Below are 25852 nucleotides of genomic sequence, written 5' to 3'. Positions count from 1 at the left end.
CTCGTGATCGATCCGGGGATGAATGGAGCATTCAACAATCACGGAGTTTTCATGAAGCGCCGAGTACCACTCAAAATTTTCACGACTGGTGAACTTAGAAGCATCAATTGACAACCTGGCGACCCAGAGGAAGATGAGGCGCCGCCTCGTGCGTGCTTACTAGTCTGTTTACGAGGAGGCATGTCGACTTAAGCAGATATATCCAAACACCCCAACAACTCAGTCACAACAACCCAACAAATGATCAAAATCAGACCGAACCAATATAAGAGCTCATCGCAATGCAACGATAATAAACCAAAGGCCAATGCGAATTAATCGACGGAAAATAGGTTCCAACAACAAGTTATCTCGAAGACAGCACTTAAATTAGTAACAATTAAACCCATGGAGAATTTTGGAGGATTACTTTCTGAAGATCCCAATGCACATGTGGAGAATTTTCTATCGATCTGTGATATAATCAAGTGCAATTGGGTGAGTACTGATGCCATTCGTCTCAGACTATTCCCATTCTCCCTAAAAGGAGAGGCTATGGAGTGGCTTCGAGACCTTCCAGCTGGTTCTATTACTACATGGGATGGATTAGTCGAGGTCTTCATGCACATGTACTTTCCCCCAACTAAGATTAAACAATTGCGGAATGAAATCACATCGTTTAGAGAGAGAGATGGGGGATCATTGAATTCAGCATGGGCAAGGTTTAAGAAGATGTTGAGAATGTGCCCGAGACATGGTTTTTCGATAGGCCAGCAGATTGAGACGTTCTACTACGGGGTGGATGCTTCTGTGAGATCTATGCTTGATGCAGCAGCGAACGGTAGCCTATACAGGAAAACACCAAACGCAGCGCTTGAAATCATATCTAATATGGCAAAAATCAATGTAGGCTGGCAAGACAATCGAAGGGAGAAGAAAGTTGGATTCCTTGAGATGGATGCTTTGACAGCGATCACAGCAAATCTTGATGGATTGACACATCAGATGGCACAGTTACAAACAAATAGATCAACACCAGTCAAGCTAGTAAATCAAATTCAGGGAAACGCCGAGATAGTTGGTGGATCATCTGGTGACATGCATGTCATGCCAGATATGTCTTGTGAGGGAATACAGTGCTTTGGAGGGGACTCGGTGAACTATGTGGGAAACCAAGGACGGCAACAATATAATCCATACAGTTTCTCATACAACCCAGGCTGGAGGAATCATCCGAATTTTAGGTGGAGGCAATCAGAAAATACTGTTGAGCAACCATATTTCAATCCTCCACAACATCCCATGCAACAAAAGCCTCCTCAGCTACCACCTAAACCTCCGCAAGGTACTGGACCTTCTATGCCCCCGGTTTCAAGCCACAAAATGGCAAGTGGAATCTTGAAGATATATTAGCCAAGTACATAGCCGGGAATGAGATGCGATGGCAAAATCATGATGCCATGATGCAAAAGGTAGAGACTCAACTAGTGTAGTTGGCGACACAAATGGATACACGAGCTTCGGCTTCACTACCTAGTGACACGGAAAAGAATCCGAAGGGTATCAATGCAGTCACGGTGAAATCTCCCATAAAGCAAGAGGTAGTTGATGTTGAGGAAAATGTGAAAGAAAAGGGGTCATCCAAACAAAGGTCTGAGGATGTAAAGGAGAAAGGTAAGCCTCTAAACTCGAATCCCACTATTGATATTAATTCACTCCCATTTTCCCGAAGAGCAAAGAAACTGCAACTTGATACTCAATTTTCAAAGTTCCTTGAGATTTTCAAAGTTCCTTGAGATTTTCAAAAAGCTGCACATAAATATCCCATTTGCAGAGGCTTTAGCTCAAATGCCATCCTACGCAAAATTTCTTAAAGAGATTTTATCAAACAAGAGGAAATTAGTAGACTTTGAGACGGTTAAACTTTCGGAGGAATGTTCTGCAATCTTACAAAATAAATTACCTCCGAAGATTAAGGATCCAGGTAGCTTCTCTATTCCTTGTACCATTGGAAGTTCATTCTTTAGCAAGGCATTGTGTGATCTTGGTGCTAGCATAAACTTAATGCCTTATTGATGTTTTGAGAAACTAGGAATTAGTGAAGTTAAACCAACTACAATTTCCCTACAATTAGCTGATAGATCTATTAAATACCCTAGGGGAGTTGTAGAGGATGTGTTGGTAAAAGTTGACAAATTCATTTTTCCAGTTGATTTTGTTGTGTTAGACATGGAAGAGGATCGAGAGATCCCTCTTATTTTAGGGAGACCATTCTTAGCCACCGGAAGGGCTTTGATAGATGTGCATAAGGGTGAGCTAGTTTTAAGACTGAATGATGAGAGTGTGATATTCAATGTTTTTCAGTCCATCAAATACCCTAATGATACATCTGAATGTTTAGAATTGATGCTACTGACGAGTTTGTTGAGTATGGTTTGCAGGAATTAATTGGTGAGGATCTTTTGGCGGTTTGTTTGACCCATTCATGCCCGCAAGAATTTGAGAGTCAAGAGCTGGACGAATGTATTCATTATCTGGAAGCAGACAGACCGATTTCAAAAACGGTAAACTCTAGGATTGGGGAGCTTGTGTATGTCCCAAGACCTTTAAAATCATCCATTGAAGAAGCTTCAATCCTAGAGATGAAACATCTTCCTTCTCACTTGAAATATCTATTTTTACTTGATAACGATAAAGTGCCAGTGATAGTTTCCCTACTTTGACAAGGACGGAAGAAGAAAAGCTGTTGCGAGTTCTGAGGAAAAATATCAAAGCCATAGAGTAGAGTATTGCAGATATCAAGGGGATCAGTTCCTCCATGTGCATGCACAAAATTCTGATGGAGGTCGACCACAAGACATCTACCCAACCTCAAAGGCGTCTAAACAGAGCTATGCAAGAGGTGGTGAAGAAAAAGGTGATAAAGCTACTGGACGCATGTATTATTTACACGATTTCTGATAGTAGGTGGGTAAGTCCAGTACAAGTAGTTCCGAAAAAAGGTTGGGTCACTGTAGTAAAGAATGAGAACAATGAGTTAATTCCTACCAGAACTATTACAGGGTGGCGTGTTTGCATTGATTATAGAAAACTTAATGACGCCACCCGTAAAGACCATTTTCCCCTCCCTTTTATTGATCAAATATTGGAAAGGTTAGCCGGACATTCTTTCTACTGCTTCCTGGATGGTTATTCGGGTTACTATGCAAATTCCCATTGACCCTGAAGATCAGGAGAAAACCACATTTACATTTTCTTACGGGACATTTGCATATAAACAAATGCCATTCGGTCTATGTAATGTACCAGCAACTTTCTAACAATGCATGATGGCAATTTTTCACGACATGATTGAGGACTTTATTGAAATATTCATGGATGATTTTTCTGTCTTTGACTCTTCGTTTTATACATGCTTGATTAACCTGTCTAAAGTCTTAGAGAGATGCGAGGAGTCAAATTTGGTTTTAAACTGGGAAAAATGACATTTCACTGGTGAGAGAGGGAATTGTGTTGGGGCACAAAATTTCAGAAGCTGGGATTGAATTTGATAAGGCAAAAATTGAAGTAATTGAAAAACTCTCAGCCCCAACAAACATCAGAGGAGTGCGTAGTTTTCTAGGCCATGCAGGGTTCTATAGACGCTTTATAAAAGATTTTTCTTGCATTGCTAATCCACTAACCAATTTGCTGATAAAATATGTGCGCTTTGATCTTTCTGATGAGTGTGTGCAGGCATTTCAGATTTTGAAGGAGAAATTGATCACTGCACCTGTTATGATAGCACCTGATTGGGGGTCACCATTTGAGGTGATGTGTGATGCAAGCGACACAGCTCTAGGGGCAGTGTTGGGACAAAAGAAGGAGAAATATATCCATGTCATCTACTATGCTAGTATGACACTGTCAGCTGCCCAACTGAACTATGCCACTACAGAGAAGGAGCTTCTTGCGGTTTTTGCTCCGGATAAATTTAGATCATATTTGATAGGGAGCAAAGTTGTAGTGCACACCGACCATTCCGCCTTGAAATACCTGATGGTCAAAAGATCGCAAAACCAAGGCTAATTCGCCTGGATTCTTCTGTTGCAGGAATTTGACTTGGAGATAATCGATAGGAAGGGGACAGAGTACCAAGTTGTAGACCATCTCTTGCGTTTCGAGAATCCAAGTCAAGGTAATGAAATTATTCGCGATGATTTCCCAGATGAACAACTTTTTGAGGTCAACAGTTTACCATGGTACGCCGATTTTGTTAATTATCTATCCAGTAAGTTCATTCCTCCCCATTTCACTTATCAGCAAAAGAAGAAATTTTTCTCAGATTTGAAACTTTATTTGTGGGAGGATCCTTATTTGTTTAGGATATGTTCAGACGGTATAGTTCGGAGATGTATTCCCCAGGAAGAGGTAAGTGAGATTTTGTTTCATTGTCATGCTGGTCCGGCTGGAGGCCATTTTGGGGCAACTAGAACTACGTCAAAAGTCCTCTAGTCTTGTTTTTATTGGCCTACTTTGTTTAAGGATGAACATGAATATGTTACAAAATGTCCAAATTGTCAGCGCACAGGTAATATCTCTGGGCGACATGAATTGCCTCTCAATAGTATTTTGGTGTGTGAGATATTTGATGTGTGGGGTATAGATTTCATGGGTCCGTTCCCAGTTTCTTTCGGGAACAAGTATATTTTGGTGGCTGTAGATTACGTGTCTAAGTGAGTGGAGGCACTTGCATGCAAAACTAATGACTCTAGGGTTGTCATTCAATTTCTTAAAAAAAATATATTTTCCCCCATTTTGGCACACCTAGAGCCATTATTAGCAATGGGGATACTCATTTTTGCAATCGTCAATTTGACAATTTGTTGGCTAAGTATGGAGTACGACATAAGATGGCCACACCTTATCATCCTCAAACTAGTGGCCAATTCGAAGGTCTCAAACAGAAAACTTAAACGCATTCTTGAGAAGACTGTCGGCGCTTCAAGGAAAGAATGGTCTAGCAAACTCGACGATGCACTTTGGGCTTACCGCACTGCATTTAAAACCCCCATTGGCATGTCTCCTTTTAAATTATTGTATGGGAAGTCATGTCACCTACCCGTAGAACTTGAACATAAGGCTTACTGGGCTACTAAATTCTTGAATTTTGATGCTAAGGCCACATGTGACGAGAGAGTGCTGTAACTAAATGATTTGGATGAGTTTAGGCTGGATGCTTATGAGAACGCCAAGCTTTACAAGAAAAAAACCAAACATTGGCATGATCAGAACATCGTCCATCGAGAATTTGTGGTGGGACAACTGGTACTGTTATACAATTCTCGACTGAAGTTGATGCCACAGTAAGTTGCGTTCACGGTGGTCAGGACCATACACCATCACGCAAGTTTTCCTTATGGGACAGTGGAGATCACTAGTGAAGTAACTGGAGCATTCAAGGTAAATGGGCATAGGTTGAATGTTTATCATGGTGGTACCATGCCCGATGAGCCGACTATCGTGGATCTGCAGGATCCAAACTGAATAAAGGAGTACAGTCAGACTATTGACTATAAATTTAGCGCTTTCTGGGAGGCAACCCAGTGTTTAATTTTATTTTTCTTTCATATTTTATTTTAGTTCTCTTTCTTTTTATTTTATGCATATCTCGTGAGCTAACCTCAGTGAATGGTGGTGTAGGAAGTTTATTCACTAGCGGTGGGATTTCTGAAGTATGGGGGATTATATTAGGACCAGCAGACTGAGAACGTCAAATAGGCCAGGGAAGTTTCTGTACATTTCTAGCATCTTGTGTGCTTGATCGAATTTCAGTTCTGATGTATAGGTTTATAGAATTGTACATTCCTGGCTTCACATATGTGTTTGGTTCGTAGTGTGTAGGGAATATTTATAGAAAAATAAAAAAATCTCGATTCCAGAGTCGACACGGACCCCTACCCGGACCTTTACACGGGGTCTGTGTCTCATTTGTTACCAAAGTGCCGATTTCCAGAGTCTACACGGACCCCTACCCGGACCTTTAGACAGGATCCGTGTATACACTTTCAGATTTCCCCCTTTCGTGACCCTACCCGGACCTGTACATGGACCCCTACACGGGGTCCGTGCCTTCTAATTTTGACGGTTCTCAGAATAAAACAACCAGCCATCCTTCTCCAAACCCCTAAAATCTCCAAATCGATAACTCCCACAAATCGATTCCACTACTCCTCCGCCTCCTCCGCTGCCTAGCGCCGGCCCTCGTGACCGTCCAGCCACCGCTTCTCAACTCCCACAACCACCAATATTATCATAGCCCCTGCTCCACCAGCTGCGCCGCCCTACTCCCGTCGCCGGCCGCCTTCCACCATTGCGCAATAACATCTCATTTTTGTTCCGGTAAGCGTGGCTATATGTTGATTCCAATATCCGATCATCCGCATTGGTGTTTTTGTGTCAACTGTTTGACTATTTCCAGTAATTTCGGTTAATTGGTTGGGTATTGGACTTTGAATTCTTCACGGGTTTAATTGTTACTACTTTAAGTGCTGTCTTCTAGTTAACTTCTTGTTGGAACCTATTGTCCGTCGATTAATTCGCATTGGCCTTTGGTTAATTATCGTTGCGTTGCGATGAGCTCTTATATTGGTTCGGTCTGATTGTGATCATTTGTTGGGTTGTTGTGACTGAGTTGTTGGGGTGTTTGGATATATCTGCTTAAGTCGACATGCCTCCTCGCAAACAGACTAGTAAGCGCGCACGAGGCGGTGCCTCTCCAGACCCTTACATGGACCCCGTGTGAGGGTCCGTGTCTTTGAAGCTCGAAGAAGACAAATACAGTGCCTACATGGACCCCATGTCGGACCCATACCCGGGGTCCGTGTCATTTATCCTCCGAGAATGAGAAATCCGGTGTCTACACGGACCACGAGACGAACCTCTACACGGGGTCCGTGTCCAGTATTTTCCAGAATGAATTTTGGACAGAGTCTACACGGACCCCTTCCCTGATGCATGCACGGGGTCCGTGCCCTTGAGATCAGACTCAGATTTTACGAAGATTTTTTAGAGATTTTGGAGAGATATAAAAAGAGAAAACCTAGACCATGATAGGGACTTTGGAACGTTTTTGATACTGGAGAAAATTGCAGAGAAGACGGCGACGGCTTGGGAGAAGAAAGGGAAAATCGCGCTTCACACGCAAGATTCGCGCACCATCGCTGAGATTTTCTCCTCTGTTGTTTTCTTATTCTTAATCATGAATTCTAATATTAGATTTTCTTCTAGTTTTGGTTTTATGGAGTAGTTTTTCTTGTGATCGGGACCACGATCGGGACAAACTTTTGATCTTGTTCATTCATTGGATTAGTTGATTCATGAATTATTTTTATGTTATTGATTAATGTTTGCGTATTTTTCATGCTTTTAATTTGGCCAATTATTTGCATATCTGTTGTTCGACCTTGACTCGAAAGAGAATAAGTCGAATTTAGCTTCAAAAATATTAATCAACACACGGTTAAACCGACTAGAAATAGTATTCGGTTTCAAGGTGCGATTTTAGACGACAGCTGTGATTCCATCGTTGAATAATGCGTTTTTGTTTAATTAAATTCAATTAAAAATAATTGGACTGTTAAATGAAAATAGGATTATAAACTCTAGAAATAGATTTATAGTTAAATAAGAGAGTTTCATCGTGACATCAATAATCTGTGATTATATAATTTCAATGCGTGACAATAATTAAAGTTTGGACCGTTGTGTGTTCCCGGTCATTTTGTTGAATTTGAAAATTTCCCAAGTTTTAACATATTCTGCAAATTCGATCTTAGTTATTAATTTAGCATAATTTAATTTGATTTAACTAGTTTAAATTATCATCAAATCACTTGTTATTGTTTGCCTAGATTAAATCGAATAATTTAAATCTTAGTACTTAAATAATAGTCTCTGTGGGATCGACACTTGGACTTGTCGTCCATTTACTATAACTTGACCTAGTCTGCTTGTTAAATTTATTCCCAACCGAAATCGTCGGTCAATAAACGAGCCTAAACTTTTCAATAATCAAGACTAGACAAATTTTGATGACGAAATTTTATTTAAGGGGAGAGGATTTGTAACATTCGAAAATCAGTCCATGTAAACCGCTTGCATGAAAATTATTAAATTGCTAAAATATTTTAATTAAATGATTTTTGATGCATGAATGATATATTTTGAGTGATTAAATGATTAATTGTATAATTTTGCTCGATTGCATAATTTAAAGATTTTCAGACGAATATGGATAGTTGGCCGGGGACGGATGACCGAATATGATTAAGGTGTTAAAGATTTAAAAATTAAATTTTTATTTTTAGTTAAGAAAATATTTTAAGAATTATGACATTTTTAAGGTCAAATTTAAATTAATTAGTGGGAGCAAGAAAATTATGTATTTTATAAGGAATTTTTTTGTAAATAAATATTTTTAAATCTTTTAATTCGAGGCTTAATGATTTTAATAATCTTAATGAGCCTAATTAATTATTTAAAAACTAGAGTTAATTAAGCTCATTAATTAAGTGTTTATGAAACTTTTTCTTCAAATTCTTTTTAAAAGAGTCCACCCCCCCCCCCCCCCCCCCCCCCCACACACACACACACACACACACACACACACACACACACACACACACACACACCCACACACCCACCCACCCACACACACCCACCCCTAAACACCTAAACACACACACCCCTAAACACACACACAATTACATGAAAAGTGAATCGAAGAGGTGCACGGCCAAAACCTTAGAACTCTTGGCAAGGAAGTTTTGAATTTTTTCTTCTCCTTCATTCTTTGATTTACTTCATCGTTCTTCCTTCCAACAATGATCATACAACTCCCTTGCATCCCAATGTGGGTTTTCAACGGGGTTTAGACGAGAAAAAATGGGTAGAAAAAGGGTAAAGAGTTAGAAATCGTCTTCCGTTCGTCACCGGCATTCCGTCACTTCGGTATTCGTATTTCGAGCGTTTTAAATGCAAAAGCACGTTTCTATACTTTATTTTTTGCATCATTCAAATCATAATATGTGTGTTTATTGTTTTTAAGCATGAACATTTTTTGGAATGAATTATTTAACGTTTCGGCATAAATTTTCGAAGTTTGACGTTTATACGCATATATGAGACGTGTTATGAATTCTAATGGGATTGCTGCAAATACGGGACGTTTATGGATTGTAAAAAGTGTCATTTAAGTGGTAAACAAAGGCTGGACCATAGCGAAGTACATGTATGGTGGAGCTTGAAAGTTAGGGTTTTCCTTGCATGTTTTGGGATGTTTCTATCGGCTAGGTTGTAGGGTGCGAAGGGGCTGGTGCGCGCAGTCGGGGCTAGGGGGTTCCAAGATGGTACAAAGGGGTTCGGTCTAGGCTGGGACTCGTGTCACGCCCCGAAACTCGGGATTTGACACCGACGTTGTTTAACAATCACACAATCGAAACAACAAGCCTTTCGTAGCACAGTATAAACCGAACCAGTTTATATATCATAATTTCAACCCAAAGGAAACATTGTCTTTTACAACCAAAATCATATGCATAAAACCGAAATTTAAAACAGCCCACTTACAGTATTTGGATTGCTAAAGAAACGCGGATGCTTGGCTTCGGGAAATTTGGATCGCTTCTCGATCTTGCTCGGACGGCGCTTCGGATTCGCTTTCTAGCTTATACTTGGGATGATTTTGGAGCAGAATTTTGGCTAGGGGAATGGTTGGAATTTTCGAGATTATGCAGCCAATAATTTTGAAATTTGGGATGGAAAATGAGTAGGGATGATGCGGTATTTATAGGTGAAGGGGAGGGAGTTGTTTATGGCACTCAAATCATGTTCAAGATTGGCATGAATCTCCCAATTTTGGCTCCAAAACTCCTTCCATAGCTGCTGATTTTTCTACCAAATCGAGCTCCCCAAAATCCTAATCCAATGGTTCGAAATTGAGGTGCAAGGGAGATGCAGATTTTCTTCATTATTATATCTTACATTGCATATATTCCCACTCTAATCACCACCATAATTAAGGCAATAATCTAGGGCAAATTTCGAATTTCTTGCATGGTCCATATATTCATTCTCCTAACCTTGCATAATAATATCCAAATCATGCTATATTTCTTACCCAAAATTTCGAAAATATACTTGTACAAATGCATGAATCATTCTCTTGGTAATAAGGATTTTTCCATAAAATATTTCCAATACAAGGATTTACAATATAATTCCTCAATTATCTCAAGAACCTAATATCTTAATTTTCTTACAATTATAATTGCATGGCTGAAAAGATCGGATCTTACATCCCTCCCTCCTTATGGGAAGTTTCGTCTTCGAAACTGGAGTTGGCTTGGTCTCCAAATAGGTAGGGATAATCCTTCCGCATTTTCTCTTCCACTTCCCAAGTTGCTTCTCGCTCAGTATGGTTAGACCACTGCACTTCGACGTAGGGAATGATGCGTCGCCTGAGGACTTGTTCCTTGGTGTCCACGATTCTAATGGGGACTTCTTCGTATTTCAGTTCTTCTCCCAAGTTTCCTTCGATCAAGAGTGGTTCTACTTCTAGTATGTGACTTGGGTCTGGAATGTACCTCCTCAGTTGGGACACATGGAACACGTTGTGGATTCTTGACATGTTTGGTGGCAGTGCCAGCCTGTATGCTAGCGTGCCCACTTTTTCTAAGATTTCAAATGGTCCAACATATCGAGGGTTCAATTTCCCGACCTTACTGAATCAGACAACTCCTCTCATAGGCGAGACTTTCACATAAGCCTTCTCGCCCACGTTGAACTCTACCGGCCTTCTTTTAAGATCTGCCCAGCTCTTCTGTCGATCTTGAGCTGCCTTGGGCTTCTCTCGGACAATTTTAACTTTGTCCACAGTCATTTGTACTAGATCGGGTCCCACTAAGGCTTTCTCTCCCACTTCATCCCAGTAAAGTGGTGACCGACATTTCCTCCCATAAAGAGCTTCGTATGGAGCCATTCCAATGCTGCTGTGATAGCTGTTGTTGTAAGCAAACTCAATTAAGGGTAGATGAGTGCTCCAGTTGCTGCTGAATTCAAGAGCGCATGCTCGCAGCATATCTTCTAAGGTTTGGATGGTTCTCTCCGTTTGCCCAAGTTTGAGGATGATAGGCCGTACTTAGGGTCACTTTCCTTCACATGGACTCCTGAAAGCTCTTCCAAAAATGCGAGACGAACCTCGGATCTCTATCGGATAGAATGCTCACTGGCACTCCATGCAGTCTCACAATGTTGTCCATGTACAGTGAAGCCAACTTGTCGAGATTGTAATTCATGCGGACGGGTAGGAAGTGTGCAGTCTTTGTGAGTCTGTCCACGATCACCCATATACCGTCGTGGCTTTGCCTAGATTTTGGCAATCCTACCACAAAGTCCATGGAAATATGCACCCATTTCCACTCGGTAATTTCCAGAGGTTGCAGGTAATCCTCCAGGTCGCTGGTGTTCTGCCTTGACCTGCTAGCATACCTGACATCTGGAGACGAATTCAGCTACATCTCTTTTCATGCCATTCCACCAGAAATTATTCTTAAGATCTCTGTACATTTTCGTACTGCCTGGATGGACTGAGAATTTTGACTTGTGCGCCTCTGCCATTATCTCTTGACGAAGGTTGTCAGTGTCGGGCACAAACAGTCTTCCTTTCATCCATAAGATTCCTTTGTCATCGATCTGATGATCTTGAGATTTCCCTTCTCTGACTTGATCCTTAAGTTTAGTCAGTACCGGGTCTCGATCTTGGTTTAACTTGACGGTCTCCTGCAGACATGGCTGGGCCGAGAGGGAAGCTAGAGTAACTTTGCCTGGGCCCTTCCGACTTAGCGCGTCAGCCACTTTGTTTGCTTTACCCGGATGGTAACTTATGATCAAGTCATAATCCTTCAGAAGTTCGATCCATCGCCTTTGCCTCATATTAAGTTCCTTCTGGGTGAACAGGTACTTGAGGCTCTGATGGTCTGTGATGATTTCACATTTAGCACCATATAGGTAGTGCCTCCAAATTTTTAAGGCGAAGACAACCACTGCTAGCTTCAGATCATGAGTAGGGTAATTCTGCTCATGCGGTTTCAACTGTCTTGATGCGTAGGCGATCACTCTTCCTTCTTGCATTAGTACTCATCCTAGACCGTCCTTAGAGGCGTCACTGTAAATAGTAAAATCTTTATTCTCTGCTGGCAAGATCAACATTGGTGTGGACGCTGAGTTTCTCTTTCAGTGTCTGGAAACTCTTCTCGCAATCCTCACTCCAGATGAATTTAGAATTTTTCTGTGTGAGCTTCGTCAAGGGCACGTCTATCAAGGAGAATCCTTCGACAAACTTCCGATAGTAACCTGCCAATCCAAGAAAGCTTCTAATATCGGTGGCGTTCTTCGGTCTCGGCCACTCAGTAATTGCCTCTACCTTTCGTGGATCCATTGACACTCCTTCTCTCGAGATCACGTGTCCCAGAAATGACACACTCTAGCCAGAATTCACACTTGCTGAACTTAGCATAGAGTTTATTCTCTCTTAAGGTCTGCAGAGCAAGGTGAAGGTGCTCTTCATGGCTCGTCTCGTCAAGAGAATAGACGAGGATATCGTCGATGAATACCACTATGAACTGATCCAGGAATGGCTTGAATACTCTGTTCATCAGATCCATGAATGCTGCCGGTGCGTTGGTCAAACCAAAAGGCATCACTGTGAATTCATAATGCTCATACCTGGTTCGAAAGGCTGTCTTGGGGATATCTTCAGCCCTGACCTTCAACTGATGGTAACATGTCCTCAGATCCAATTTAGAAAAGACGGCGGCTCCTTTAAGCTGATCAAACAGATCATCTATTCAAGGTAGAGGATACCTGTTCTTGATTGTGATCTTGTTCAATTCTCTATATTCGATGCACAATCTCATACTCCCGTCTTTCTTCTTCACGAAGAGTACTGGAGCTCCCCACGGGGACACACTCGGTCGAATCTGCCTTTTATCTAGCAATTCTTGGAGTTGTTCCTTCAGCTCCTTGAGTTCGGCTGGTGCCATTCTGTAAGGTGCTTTGGAGATTGGAGCAGCACCGGGAACCAGGTTGATCTCGAACTCCACTTCGCGGTTCGGGACCGTCCCTGAGAGTTCTTCTGGAAAAACATCTGGGAACTCCCTCACTATTGGGATGTCCTCCAGTTTCAGCTCGACTTCTTCTCTTACTTCACTGACCATTGCTAGGTAGATGTCTTCTCCGGATTTCATGGCTCTCCAAGCTTGAGATGCGGAGAGCAGCAACTTCCGGTCTTTGGATTTGCCATGAAACACGACTTCTTCCTCATCTGGGGTTCGGAGTTTGACTCTCTTTCCTTTACAATCTACCATTGCACTGTTTCTTGCTAACCAATCCATTCCTAAGATTACGTCGAAATCTACCATGATCAACATTATCAAGTCGGCATTAAAAGTATGATCACTAATACTGATTTTACAATTTCTGTAAATCTCGTCAGTTTCAATGCCTCTACTAGTAGGTGTGGCTATTCGGAAAGGTTCAGTTAGCTTATCGGGCTTAGGTCCTAGCTTCTTAGCAAACCTCTTAGACATAAAGAAATGTGTAGCACCACAGTCAAATAACACATAAGCAGGCACTTGCTGAATAAATATGGTACCTGACACGACATCGTTCGCGTCGTCTGCCCTCCTCTTGCGTGATGGCAAACACCCTGGCATTCGGTTTGTCCTCCTTCGGTTTACTAGGGCCTGCTCCCGCATTTGGCCTAGTTCCTCTATTCGGCCCTGTTGGTCGGTTGACAGCGGTAGGACATTCTGCAATTTTGTGCCCTGATTTCCCACATCCCAAGCAGACACCGCTCGCTCTACGACACTCTTCCAGGTGTCGTAAGTGGCACGTTGGGCAAGGCTTGATGGCTTGGTAGTTTGTGGCAGGCGAAGGGCCTTTTGATGGTCCAGCAGACTGGTTAGGCCTCTTGAAAGTCTTACCGTTATATGGGGATTGACTACTCATAGGCCTCTTGTTCTTAAATTCCTTCTCCCTGCGCTGGATATCAGTTTCAGCTCGGATAGCTGCGCCCATCAGATCTGAAAAATTTGCAGGTTGGTAGACTGCTAGAGCTGATTGGATCCTGCTGTTCAACCCTTTCTTAAAGCGGTGCAATTTCAGAACTTCGTCCGCGATGATTGCCGGAGCATAAGATCCTAAGGCGTTGGACTGGGAGGTGTATTCCACCACTGACATGTTCGGAGCTTGGCTGAAATTTTCAAACTCACTTAGTTTCTGCAATCTGACCTTGGCTGGATAGTACTGTTTCAGAAAAGCTTCCTTAAAACGTTGCTATGTGATTGGTCCTGCAGTTGTCATGGCTGGCGAGATTGCTTCCCACCACTTGCCTGCTCGATCTTCCAGGAAATGCACTATTACGTCCACTTTTAGTGCATCCGGGACTTCCAACAGTCGCAATTGAGTCTCCACGCTTTTCAGCCAACTCTGGCTAACTTCAGGGTCGGCAGCGCCACCTGAAAGTTGGGCACCTGTTCTTGCGCAGTGACTCATAGTGGTACTTGACTCCGTGTTGCGGTGGAGGTGGTGGTGGTTGATTGGCATTTGGGTTCACTAACCCTTGCAGTGTTGTTGCCACGATCGTGGCTATGGCCATCAGGTCGGCCTGGTTAAGACTGAACCCAGGCGGTGGCCCATTATTTCCTTCGTTGGCATTGTTGTTGTTGTTAGCATAACGAGGGTTGCGGTTTTGTCTTGGTGGTCTACCGACCATTTCCTACAATTTAAACGCTTCTAAGAAATTGATGTGCATAACGACAAGATTGAATAATTAAGTTATGCTGGAACAACAGAGATAAATAAATAAACATAACTTTATTAATTTTTGAATGTAGATGAACAACTGAATGCAACAAATAGTACTGAAAGAAACAAATCGTACTGACTGAAATAAAATAGCAACAATGGAAAGATAAACTCCTAGTAATAAGGAAATGTAACTAAGAAACTCTAATCATCTATCTCTCCATCTCCTATGGCAGCTATAGGCTCGTCGATCTCTATCGGCTCCTCCTCTTCAGGCTCCTCCTCTGGCTCTACCTCTTGAAGTATCTCCACCATATGGGTGAGCTGGGCGTTCTCTTCTGTGAGCTGTGTCACATGTGCCTTAAGTCCCTGAATTTCTGCCTCAGCCACTTCCATCTCGTCGTTCCAATGCTGCTGATACTGCAGATGATACTGTTTCTTTTGCTTGAGTTGGTCCTTTAGAGCTTCCACTTGCTGAGTCAGACATTGACTTACATACGCGAGGCTGTTCATGGCCTCACACGAATTCTCCAGCCTCCTCTTACCCTTGGCATTCTGCTGTTTCTCTTCCTCCAGCTCCTTGCGATAGCGTTCCGCATCCTCTCGTAGCTTCCCATGCTGATACTTGCACTGCTCTATGACATCTCTTAGATCAATGTTATCACTCCTAACTAGCTCGCCCTGATAGATCGAATGGTTAAGGCAGACCTGAATCTCCTCTTTCTCCACGGCTAAGGTTTCGACCTCACTCCTCCTCTCACTCAATCTGGCTCTAAGTCGCCGAATCTGACGGGACTGATAGTGCAGAGCAAGCTCCTTCAGACGAATGGCAGCTTGGGCACGGGTGTGGGGTCGCATGGGAGTAGGTGGAGCCATTTCCTGAAATCAAAATGGAAATGCTCAGAATCGGAAAAAGACAACATATAACAAAGGACAATATACAATATATATGAAATTTTCGAAATTTAAATATATTTTTTTTTCCAAAAATGGAAAGTTTGGAATTAGACATATGGGTTCGAAGCATATGTCGAGAGGATTCCAAAACAATCGACGGAATCGAATTCGGAATTTCCTACGAGAAGTTATAGGGCCTACAAATATTTTCTAAAACGGCAAAAACAACGTTTCGGAGGCCTAAACGGAGAAATTTCGCTGATTTCAGCCCCTACCACACGACTTTAGGGTCGTGAATATCGATCATTGGGCCGTTTCGGAGGGAATAGCATCGGCCTCAAGTAAAAATTCCACCGACGATTTTTTTTTTCCACTCGGATTATGAACCTGACGTCTCTGATACCACTTAAATGTCATGCCCCGAAACTCGGGATTTGACACCAGCGTTGTTTAACAATCACACAATCGAAACAACAAGCCTTTCGTAGCACAGTATAAACCGAACCAGTTTATATATCATAATTTCAACCCAAAGGAAACATTGTCTTTTACAACCAAAATCACTAAACGACATAAATAAATGCGGAAACGTAAGTCTAAATAATAATAACTTAAACATGATCAAATTCCTTGAGAATTCACCATCTCCAAAACTGCTCGGATTCTTCCTCCTCAATCTGTTCTTCGGGCTTATCTGGGGAGGGTTGTAAGGGGGGTGAGTATTTTGGGAATACTCAGTAAATGGGGGACATTGAACACAACATAAAAATTTTATAACATTTTCGAAACATACATATAAATACAGCATGCTTTTCATAATCATAACATCGTATCCTGTAACATAACAACACTGCGATTTTTCATCTTTAACGGTTTAATGATGTCAGTCCCTAAGTTTTGATCCTCTAAGGGGGCGAGGCCATAACACGGTTCTATCCCACCGTTGAAGGCCTTATGTTGGAATTCCACCCATTTTCAGGGAATCCTCACAGTGTCCACATAACGTACCAAATTTTTCGTAAAAACGCATAGACGGGAGACGGAGGTCGACCAAATTTTAAAATAAAAAAAAATGAAAACTTCATATGCATAAAACCGAAATTTAAAACAGCCCACTTATAGTATTTGGATTGCTAAAGAAACGTGGATGCTTGGCTTCGGGAAATTTGGATCGCTTCTCGATCTTGCTCGGACGGCGCTTCGGATTCGTCTAGCTTATACTTGGGACGATTTTTGTCACGCCCCGAGTCCGGGCCCGTGACTGCGTGACTGCACAATGGGCTCCTATAGCAACTATTTCGTATTCGTCCTCGCTTTACGAAAATGATTAACCCAAGTTGCTATAGAAGTCCATTGTAAGCCATTTTAAACTCATTTTAAATCTTTCATTTTTAAGATGTGGGACAAGGGTATCACAATCACCCGTCCTTCAGAACGCGACTTCCTCGTCGCGGCCTGACCCCTCGATCCACCAGCGTCGAGAATCTAGAGGCGGCTCCTACAGGTTCAAGAGGTAGCTCCCGTCATGTAGCACTTTGTCCCGCAGATTCAAGAGGTGGCTCCCATGCACGTAGCACTTTGCCTCGTATAGCACTTATTTCTCAGTGTTTCATGCCGGTGACCGGCTCTGATACCATTCTGTCACGTCCCGAGCCCGGGCCCATGACTGCACAATGGGCTCCTATAGCAACTATTTCGTATTCGTTCTCGCTTTACGAAAATGATTAACCCAAGTTGCTATAGAAGTCATTGTAAGCCATTATAAACTCATTTTAAATCTTTCATTTTTAAGATGTGGGACAAGGGTATCACAATTTTGGAGCAGAATTTTGGCTAGGGGAATGGCTAGAATTTTCGAGATTATGCAGCCAATAATTTCTAAATTTGGGGTGGAAAATGAGTAGGGATGATGCGGTATTTATAGGTGAAGGGGAAGGAGTTGTTTATGGCACTCAAATCATGTTCAAGATTGGCATGAATCTACCAATTTGGCTCCAAAACTCCTTCCATAGCTGCTGATTTTTCTACCAAATCGAGCTCCCCAAAATCCTAATCCAATGGTTCGAAATTGAGGTGCAAGGGAGATGCAGATTTGCTCCATTATTATATCTTACATTGCATATATTCCCACTCTAATCACCACCATAATTAAGGCAATAATCTAGGGCAAATTTCGAATTTTTTGCATGGTCCATATATTCATTCTCCTAACCTTGCATAATAATATCCAAATCATGCTATATTTCTTACCCAAAATTTCGAAAATATACTTGTACAAATGCATGAATCATTCTCTTGGTAATAAGGATTTTTCCATAAAATATTTCCAATACAAGGATTTACAATATAATTCCTCAATTATCTCAAGAACCTAATATCTTAATTTCCTTACAATTATAATTGCATGGCTGAAAAGATCGGATCTTACAACTCCGGCTGGACGCGGGCTGGCTTGGCTAGGGGCACGGCCGCAAGGAGACTTGCGGAGGAGGGGAACCGCGACCTTGGTTGGGGAGAGTTTAGGAGGATGGGATGCGTGAAAGGTAAGTTATCGCGTTTATGCATGGTTCAGGGGTCCGATATGGTCCAGAAGCGTGGTCTAGTGGTTTAGCTCAAAGATGGTTTTATGATGGTTCGGTGCAATGGTGACACGAGGGGTTCTAGGGGAAAGAAAGCTTCGAATATGGCTTAGGTTTGGGAGAAAAGGGTTCGAAAATGGTTAGGGAAGAGATGGGGCTCGAACCATGGTTCACGGGGGATGGTTCATGACTCACAGGGATAGTTGATGGATGAAAAGTTTATGTTTAAAAGTTGAGATAAAAATATTAAATTTTGAATTTATTCGGGTTTTAAAACGCTTCACGATTTAGCTATTAAGTCATTAAATCGAAAAGATCGATTTTACGTCTAAGAAAAATATTAAAAGTCAAATTTAAGCTTATCTGTTGGTTCGGGATAGGCTCGAGTCAAGAAAAGTAAGAAACTGTCAAAATTGGGAAGTTCGAGGTCCAGGATAAAATTGTCATTTTACGTCTCGGGTAGTTCGATGGCAGTGTCCCGAAAAATCATAATACATGCTAAATGATTTTTTAAAATGTTTATGATGAAATATGATATTTGGTGATATATGAAAAGGCTGTACGATTTTTCCTGAAAAATACTATTTTACGATTTTTCCTGAAAAATGATATTTTACGACTTTTGGAAGAAAACAATATTTTTATAAATAAAAGGAAAAGAAAAAATATTTTGAAGGATATAAATGAACTGTGACACATGGGATATAATAGGGATATCGTGCAGGAAAAAGCCTCAGAAGAATCCCGTTTACGGGAGAAGGCCCAGAGGGAGCCCAACGATCGTATTTTCATTTTTTGCCACGGCCAGTGACGAGAGTTGCTGACGCCCCGCTTCCAGGTACTTGGTATATATAGACTGATCAGTCGACCAGATGATGAACGATAAAGGAGAAATGATAGTCACTTTCAAGTATCAAACTCCACCCAAAATGATATAAGACAAGGAAACAATTTAAGATGTTATATGCTAAAATGATTTATGAAAATGATATATGCTTACGAGTTTTTACGCCAACATATTTTATTAAAAGAGTTATTTTAATGCTTCATGTGCCTGTATATGTATTATTTGCTACATATGGTTAGAACGTGTTGAGTCATTAGACTCATTAGGTTTGAATGGTCGCAGGTGATGATGATTTTAAGGGAGACACTGACGCTTAAGTGGATCGGATCCGACAGTACACTCCCGATGGACTTTTATTTTTCGCATTAGCTTAAGATTTAAGATTTTAAAGCAAACATTTCGATGATTATTTATTTAAAAATTTTATACTTTATTTTGAAGTTTAGTCGTTAGACTATTTTAAAATTGAAGTATGATTTTGTGGTTGATGATTTATGGATTTTTTTTATCCATTTGGGGTTTTTAAATTATTAGTTTTTATGTTGGATGGTTTTGAAATTAGAAGAAAATGTTTATATAAAAAAAATTCCCTAGTATTTATTCGATTTTTAAAGTTAAAATAAGGGATGTTATTCAACCGAGGTGTGGCAGGTGGGGTCCACTGTGAGAAAAACTTATTCGATTTTAAAGTTAAAAGTAAGGGATGTTATTCAACCGAGGTGTGGCAGGTGGGATCCACTGTGAGAAAAACTCATTTTCTTTAAGGTAGTATTGAAATCCAGTACTTAAGTATTCTTCACCTCGATCAGATTGAAATGTTTTAATACTCTTTGTTAATTTTTTCTCTACTTCAACTTGGAATTTTTGAAATTTTCAAAAGCTTAAGATTTTTATTTCATTAAATAAACATAATGGTACCTCGAAAATTTACCAGAAAAAATAATGAAGCAAGATTGATCATATTTCGTGCTAGCACTTAGCTGACCACACACATGTGTATAGATCAAATCCAATCACTTGAAGAAAAACGCTAAAATCGTTGAACAACTGATTTTGTAACCACTGTTGTTAAAAACCCGACCAAAGACAACGGATAAAAATCGTTGTCTTAGATAACAACGACAACAGTTTTGCAATGTTTAAAAAACGTTATTTGTAGTTTAGAACAAAATTTACGCATCGAATAAAAACTGTTGTTGTAAGTAGAAGACAATTTTAAGAACAAGTAAAAATCTTTGGCCTTGTTTACAAATCAGTTTTGCATCATTTTATAACTGTTATCGTTAATTTTTTCACATATTTAAAAAGCTGTTGTCTTTGGTAAAAATTGATTTTACAAACCATTTTCAATTTTATATTTTATATAATTTTACAAAGACAACAGTTTTTTGAATACGTGAAAAAAAGAATTAATTAGTTCTAACAGTAGATTAGGAGGATAGAGAAAATTTATGTGCATCATCACTTTGGCCACGACCCCATTGCTTGCGCTTTTGAACCCCCAATCAAAATCAACACGAATAGGAAGATCATCGAGAACTGTACCAGTGATATATTCGACATAGTCTTCGGTATCATTTCTGGAGTATTATAACCTGACAAGCGCAAGGTTCCAACATCCACTGTAATGAACGCCACAAGAATCAAGAATAACGAGACAATAAGAACTTGAAACAAATTTACGGTCGGGAAAAAAATTGGTCATATTAATAATATCTTACAAACTATTATAGGGAGTAGGAGGCCAGTCCCATCTTCCATCTTCAAAACTATTGCAGAATGTGGAGCATAATCCGGAAAACGACTTCCCTGCGGATTATTATGGACACACCTCAAGTGCCCACCATCTCTCATCTTTATCATGAAACCATCTGAGTCACTTTTCACCTCAACTGTTACAAGCAATAAACGGATAATAGATTTATAAATACCAATTTCCACAATCGTATTAAAATCCACCTACAAGTATAGGAGCTCGTCAGATATACACCACAAGAACAATTCTCCCATCTCGAAGCTTTCATACAGACGGTATTTTTCCCGAAAACATGCAAATCGTGATAAAATAAAAGAAGGAAAAAACCAAAAATTTCTTCAACGAGGTTTAGGCATGCAATGATGTGCAATAATTAACTCAACATACCAGCTTCAATCACACTAGAATTAATATAATCAGCATCATTCTCATTGGAATTTCCAGCCATGCTACCATTACCATTTGAGGATGAAGTATGAACTGAAACTACACTGAATAGATACGCCTTTCCTAAAACTCTGTCAAAAACCTGTGTCTGTCTTGCCACTTTGGAACCCTCTAAGAACCCATAGCCCACTTTTAAATACATTATCTTTCAGCAAAGGTGAGCTGACAGGTGCTGAGTAGACTCCAGTCTGTTTTCATCCGATTACGGGGCAAACAACAGGGCCTTGAAGCGAAGCCATCTAGATCCTTTCGAATGCATCAGAACAATACACGGTAAATATCAAATTTTTACGAGCCTAAAATGTTAATATTGAACAAATGAACAGAGACTTGAATATAACTCATAAGTTTGTCAAATTTGAATGATAGTTAAAATCTGCCGGCAGATCATCATGATACAACATATAGTCAGATACTCAAATATTCAGTCCAAGGTTCAGTAATTCGGAAACTTGTTTCACTGAAAATTTCAAGAGAGAACTCAACGTTGACTAGATAGGGGGAATTCAATTTCGTCATAAATTTCTTGTCCTGTTATCCTCAAATTAAGCTATGATTTATTAACCATAATACATAACAGAGAATGAATCGGTAGCAATCTTAAATTTCTGACACAACAGAAATAAAGTCGGGCCGATTGAAGCACTCGCAATGCTTCGCAAGTCAAAACAAATATTTAATTGAATCATCGTTCGATTTCACAAGTTAAACACGTCTTCAATCAATAAAATCTCGTAGTTTCTCTTCTCTATTTAATTAGAATAAAATAATTAATCCACGGATAAACTACCAACGGGCACTGCCACTTTTGCGGGGCATTTAAGTTTATAGCCTTATGACATTTGACTTTTAAAATTTTGACACCTTCTTTTTAAAAGAAGGGTAATCTCCTCTAGACATATTTAACTCCCTTAAGGGTCCATCATGCCTCCGTAAAATAAATTAAATCTTTTACCTCTTTGACCGGAGTGACACCGGGTTATATTCACCGTATTTTACGAACTGCTCCTCACAGTCCAACCACACGATCGCAACCTATAGTTACTGACGCAGATTCCTTCAGCAGCACTTGGCACAATCCTAATTCGTTTCCTACCTTATGATGTATAATAGAAGATAAAATTTTGAAAATAATACATGAGAGAGGCTAAGAGCAAAGATCTCTTTATTCAAACACAAACATTTATTATTACATTGAAACCTCCTGTAGAGGAGGAGAAACTTGTTTAGCTACTTATAGTAGCCGATCTTGAAAAACACATAAACTAGAAAGATAAATATTACAATTTATTTGTTGAAAGAAATGAGGAAAATGTTCGATGATGTTCACTTCTTCTTCATGCCTTATTTATAGAAGGCTTCTTCGGATTTGAAATTCGGATTCCAAATCTTGATAAGCCTTTACAGCTTGCACATGGACCATGTAGTGGTTGAGTGGTCCCTTGAGATGGTCCCTCCATTTTCTTGAAATGTCTTTTTCTAGATTATTAATCTAGAAATAAACTTCTCTTCTTCTTTTATTTCTCCGCAATACCAGTAGAGATGAGTTTGTAAGATATCTGCTATAATCTCATTTCATTTTTCTTTGAAATGTTGAGCTTCCAGCTGATCTCTATTTTTCTTGATTCTTCTCTTTAAAACTTTTAGATATGTGTAATATATTTTCTTTAGGTTTCTTTCTGGTTTAGTTTACTGGTTCCCATTTAACCTTATTTATAGTATGAATTTTGGGTCCAGTTTTTCTTGTCTGTTTATCAGATTTTCTTTATCTTTAAAGATAAGGAATACAATGTTCTTTGTCATTTTCCACCGATTATTGGTGGTCCTTTCCTTCCACTCACATGGTGGGTTTTCTTTTGGTTAGTGGGTTGATCACATGTCCACTTTTAACTTTGTCGGAGAATCTTTTGCTTTCTATATCCCCGAGGAAATCGTGTGTGTGGTCCTTCCCTACTTGGTCATGTTTCTGCAAGATGCTTCTTGTCTGCTCGAGGTTTGAAGCCCTTGCCAAATTCTGGTTCCTTTTGGTTTATGCACTCTGGGCAGATGTTTTCTGACAATCTTCCCACATGTGCCATATTACAGAATTTTCGACGAGTTTCTTTATCGAATAGATCTTCTGCAAAAATTGTGGTTTTTCCTGTCATAGTATTTAACATGAATGATCTGTTTATTGAATTTTGATAAAATTTAAACGGAAAATTGACTTTATCCATCTCAGTGAGACAGACCCATAAACCCCATGCTCTTCTAGTAGAAATGTCGTCTACAGTTATTGAAGCAACAAAGGGTGTTTCATCTGATGGAGGATCCTTGATATATTTTTGGACATTTGAATCTGGCTTCCTTAACTTGATGAAATGAAAGGCTTCGTGATAGCATTTTCTTGTTGGTTATGATGCTGTACAGAAGAAGTATAGCTCCAGAATATCTCTCCTAGACAAATAATCGTTATTTGCCCATGTTTCGTGAACAGCTTCCTGGATCCATTTTGGTAGTCCTGAAATTTTCGGAAAGCTGGGTGATGTGGTATAAACTGAGGCAAGACACCCGAATTCATACCAGGCTTTGACCTCCTTGGGATATGAATTAGGTTTCATCCATACCCTAGGATATTTTCTGAAATATCAACCATGTTTGTGGCTGGGTTAATTCCTACTCTTGTTTTTAATTTCTCTCAATTATGTTGGTAAACCTGAAATGGAGAAATTGTAGCTTCATTAATATCAACCTTAGTTTTGCCCCTGTCAGTATTGGGTCTAAGGTTGATCTCTCTCTCTTCAATCCCCGAGGTGAAGGATTGACTTGAAGACTCGAGATTAAAATCTGGAGTTTCAATTTTTGTTTTGGACGACTCATCAGAAGATGATCCCGTCTTAACACTTGTGCTAGGGGTACTTGAATCCCCTGCTCCAGGTATAGAGTCTTGTACTCGAAAACTCTCCATTTGAAAAACCAATGGCTTCTCAATGCCTTGGAGGATAGGCCTTTGTGTTACAGACCATAACTGAATATAAGCTTGTAAACATCCGGTAATTCGATCAGAGACATCTCTCTTATCGGCTTGTTGTAGTCTTCCCGCAACTTCTGCGTTTAAGACCAGCTTGTTAAACTCGTTTTGAAGCATTTCAAGGTGTTCCCTCAAATGCCTCTGCATCTTGATGATGGCATCGATATCACCGCTGTCCATCTCTTGTTAAAAAATCTGCAAGAATATTTTCCTGAGATTTTATTATCACAATATAAAAAATATAATTCTGACATAGAGCTTGCCATCTTAATAATCTTGCCTTCTCAGGTTTAGATTCTATTCTATTCCTTAAGAAAGCTTTTACCTGTGTGTTATCAACTTTCAAAGTAAATTTCTTTGCAAGTAAAAATAATGGCCATTTTTCAAAAGTCCTTTTTACCGCATAAAATTCCTTCTCGTTGATATCATCTTAGGGCTTCTGCATCCGAGAAAAAACCACTACAATACCTACATGGTTGTTCTCCATCGGGTGTAAGCTTAGGAATAACTGCTGCCCACCAATAATAACTGGCATCAGTATATAATACCAGATCATCTTCATCTTGAGGAATAACCATTTTCGGAAGATTTTTACTAACCTCCTTTAAATGGATAAGTCCTTCTGTATGTTCTTTTGTCCATATAAATCTTGCTTCTTTTTTCAATAATGGACTGAACACCTTCCTCTGTTTTGCTAGGTTTTCAATAAACATCCCAGCAAAATTAACAACTCCTAGAAAACTTTGAAGTTGTTTCTTTTCTTTTAATTCATTTGGAAAATTTTGCACCTTTTCTACTATATGATCTTGCAAAATTATTCCAGACTCATCGATTTATATTCCTAGAAATTCGATCTTCCTTGTAGCAATGACTGCTTTCTTTTCTGATAGAACAAGTCCTTCCTTTTTACAGACATTGGAGAAAATTTTCAAGTGTTTAACATATTCATCCATATTTTTAGATGCTATTAAAACATCATCAATATAAACAAACATAAACTTAAAATAATCTTTAAAAAGATTATCCATCTTTCTTTGAAATATCTGAGGTGAATTAGCCAATCCTATTGGTAATACTTCTCAAATATAATGTCCTTGTGGTGTGGAGAAAGCTGTGAATTTATTGCTTTCTTCCTGCATCCGAATCTGATAAAATCCGGACTTACAATCAAACTTAGAGAATATCTTGGCATTTCGTATGCAACTAATTAGATGCTATCTACTAGGTATGAAATACCCGTCAAACTCCAGAATTTTATTAATCTCTAGGTAATTAATAACTAATCTAGGTTTTCCTCGTTTTATCTCACCATGATTTCTTACCAGAAAACCTGGACTACTATATGGTGATATTCCCGCTTTGATTAGTCTAAGGTCCAAATGTTCCAAAAGAGTTGACTGCTCAAGTTCTTAAGAAAAAATAAAGATTTTTTTGCCAGGTTGGCATCTGATCTCACAGGGTCCGAAGGGATGTTATGGAATATAGGCTGA

At 39.9% G+C, this 25852-nt stretch overlaps 3 protein-coding genes across 3 annotated transcripts; 2 read left to right on the top strand and 1 right to left on the bottom strand.

The window, feature by feature from the left end:
- The first annotated feature begins 387 nt into the window (after positions 1 to 387).
- LOC142556393 (uncharacterized) lies at positions 388 to 1392 on the top strand. The gene has a single exon (XM_075667854.1). It carries the CDS (start codon positions 388 to 390, stop codon positions 1390 to 1392), a length of 1005 nt encoding a protein of 334 aa, XP_075523969.1.
- Positions 1393 to 4803: 3411 nt separating this feature from the next.
- Positions 4804 to 5505, top strand: LOC142556392 (uncharacterized). The gene is made up of 2 exons (XM_075667853.1): positions 4804 to 5162; positions 5349 to 5505. Exons 1-2 carry the CDS (start codon positions 4804 to 4806, stop codon positions 5503 to 5505), a joined length of 516 nt encoding a protein of 171 aa, XP_075523968.1.
- A 5598-nt stretch (positions 5506 to 11103) lies between these two features.
- Positions 11104 to 14794, bottom strand: LOC142556391 (uncharacterized). The gene is made up of 6 exons (XM_075667852.1): positions 14553 to 14794; positions 13673 to 14272; positions 13059 to 13596; positions 12227 to 12502; positions 11509 to 12093; positions 11104 to 11226 (listed from the first exon to the last, which is right to left on the bottom strand). Exons 1-6 carry the CDS (start codon positions 14792 to 14794, stop codon positions 11104 to 11106), a joined length of 2364 nt encoding a protein of 787 aa, XP_075523967.1.
- Between the last annotated feature and the right edge of the window lie 11058 nt (positions 14795 to 25852).

Source organism: Primulina tabacum, chromosome 9 (assembly GCF_025594145.1).
Source record: "Primulina tabacum isolate GXHZ01 chromosome 9, ASM2559414v2, whole genome shotgun sequence".
NCBI lineage: Eukaryota > Viridiplantae > Streptophyta > Magnoliopsida > Lamiales > Gesneriaceae > Primulina > Primulina tabacum.
This window is presented reverse-complemented; position numbering and strand designations above follow the sequence as displayed.